The sequence below is a fragment of the Echinops telfairi genome, unplaced genomic scaffold (assembly GCF_000313985.2).
Source record: "Echinops telfairi isolate 266 unplaced genomic scaffold, ASM31398v2 ScPeMD7_7424;HRSCAF=8462, whole genome shotgun sequence".
Classification (NCBI taxonomy): Eukaryota; Metazoa; Chordata; class Mammalia; order Afrosoricida; family Tenrecidae; genus Echinops; species Echinops telfairi.
This window is the reverse complement of record NW_022111324.1, coordinates 24,747,456-24,749,396: the sequence shown is the minus strand read 5'-3', so window position 1 is coordinate 24,749,396 and position 1,941 is coordinate 24,747,456. Positions and strand designations below refer to the sequence as shown.

At 36.6% G+C, this 1,941-nt stretch overlaps 1 protein-coding gene across 1 annotated transcript in view; it reads right to left on the bottom strand.

Annotated features, from left to right (window-relative positions):
* The window catches only part of DHX9 (DExH-box helicase 9), a 42,088-nt gene that overhangs the window by 6,933 nt on the left and 33,214 nt on the right, over positions 1-1,941 (bottom strand). Inside the window, exon 20 of the mRNA XM_045297987.1 lies at positions 155-315. Within this exon, the coding sequence (XP_045153922.1) occupies positions 155-315 (161 nt within the window). The remainder of the gene's footprint in view (positions 1-154; positions 316-1,941) is intronic.

Below are 1,941 nucleotides of genomic sequence, written 5' to 3'. Positions count from 1 at the left end.
CATACCGATCATACTAAGTACATAGGCAACATTGGAAGCCTTAGTATCACAACCCTCTCAATTAGTTTGCCTTAAATTTGCCATGTGCTCCTTGCCAGGACAAGCAGATGGTATAACTAATATTTGTGTTAAGTAGGGTTGTATATAAAAGTACCTCTGAGAGTGTGCTCTGCTTCAATCACAGCATCCAAAGGTGGAGGTTCAATCGCCTTGGCCAGGAACTGACCAATTCCTCCCAGACGAAGAAGTTTGATGCTCAAAGCAATCTCATGTAAAGGTGTTCGGAACATTTCTGGGGTCATGTGGGTTTCAAGTCTGAGAGAAAACACAATTATCATCTTTATTTTTGTACAGACAAATGTTAGGTTAACAGAATCATTGAGGGGAGATATCCAGGATATAGTAGCCTTTTCTTTTTATCATATACTACACAATGACTCTCTTCACAAGACCATCCTTACTAGAATAGCGACTTCGGATCTTCCACTTACAGTTTGATGAGGATAATAGTATCTAACATCCTAATGCTATGTACCTCTTTAGAGCTCACCTGTTGACAAATGTGGATTAAAATGCAAACAATTTAATGTTATTAAAAATTACTTGTGGGTGACGTGAGCCAATACTAACATCTCCCCACAGCTTTCTTCCTAGTCCACACAATCTTGGTATAATTGGAAAGGCTCTTATAAATTATTTAATCCTTCAAATATTAGTATAATATTAATAGTGATAATAGGTTAATATTTACTAAAAGCCTACGTGTCTTACAATCTACTAGATTAAATATTTTACAATTTTAATTCACTTCTCAAACTCTAGATTATATATTTAAGATCTTAAAAATTTAAGGAATAAGGCCCAGAGACTGCAAAAGTTTAGTTGTAAAATATATTGTGTATAACAGTATTGAAATCTTTATTGTTACATTTCTAATTCAGCTTTATTCCCTACAAACCACTCATGTTAAAGTTGCTTGTGAACTATTTACAGGTGACATCAAACAGGATACAGTTCTATAATTTGAGGGATAACCTAAAGTTAAAAAAAACCCAGGCTGTTCCAAATGTTACAGCCATTCTTGAGTGACACTTCCAATGTGCATATGAACCTACTACACTGATATAATTTAATTAAAAGGGAGTTGTATATTGCCAGTGTATAAGAAAACAAAAACTTATTTGACACTGAATTCTTCAGTGTATTTTAGTTTATCTTACCACTTAAATGGTCTGTTCCACAACATTGTTATAAACACATTTCCACAAGTATTCAATAAAATACCTATTTTAAATAAATGTTTAACTCAGAGAGATACTTTAGACACAACCCACGTGCATTCCCAAAGAGGCCCTGTAATATAAAGAAAAATGGATGGGGAACTAAGAAATTTACATGTCAGCCTTGGATCTCCTCTTACAGCCATGGTTGAATCAGCTAAACTTTTAAAACTAAAGTTTTCTTTTTGTGGGAAACTTCCATTATTTTCCAATTTATTTAGAGTCATCACTGGGACTATTTCTTGCTGCTGGTTTCTTTGCTGGCCTGCTCTTCTACCTGTACGACCAGGACCAGGGCCTTCTTGAAAGCTTGCAGGTAATTGGGAAGCATGGCTACGGTGGGCTCTGCTTTGTTCTCAATTTTCCCCAGGTTGTAGTTTGGCTGCTTGGCCATCTCAGGGGAGCTTAAGTCAGGATGGCCCTTGCTTTAAGGTGAAGACGTTCAAAGAGAGTCTCGGGGAGGCACCACTGCTGACTACACACTGCTCAGGCTGTAGGCGCTTCTCAGACACCAAGCCCGGAGCACCAACTAAATTTCTTTACAGAAACAATGCTTTCGGAAATGTGTTGAGAACAGATGAGAAAGTGCTGTGTAACAGTAGCAGTAAAACATTATTTTGATACAAATGAAAAACTGCAGAATCAAAATATATCCATGTAT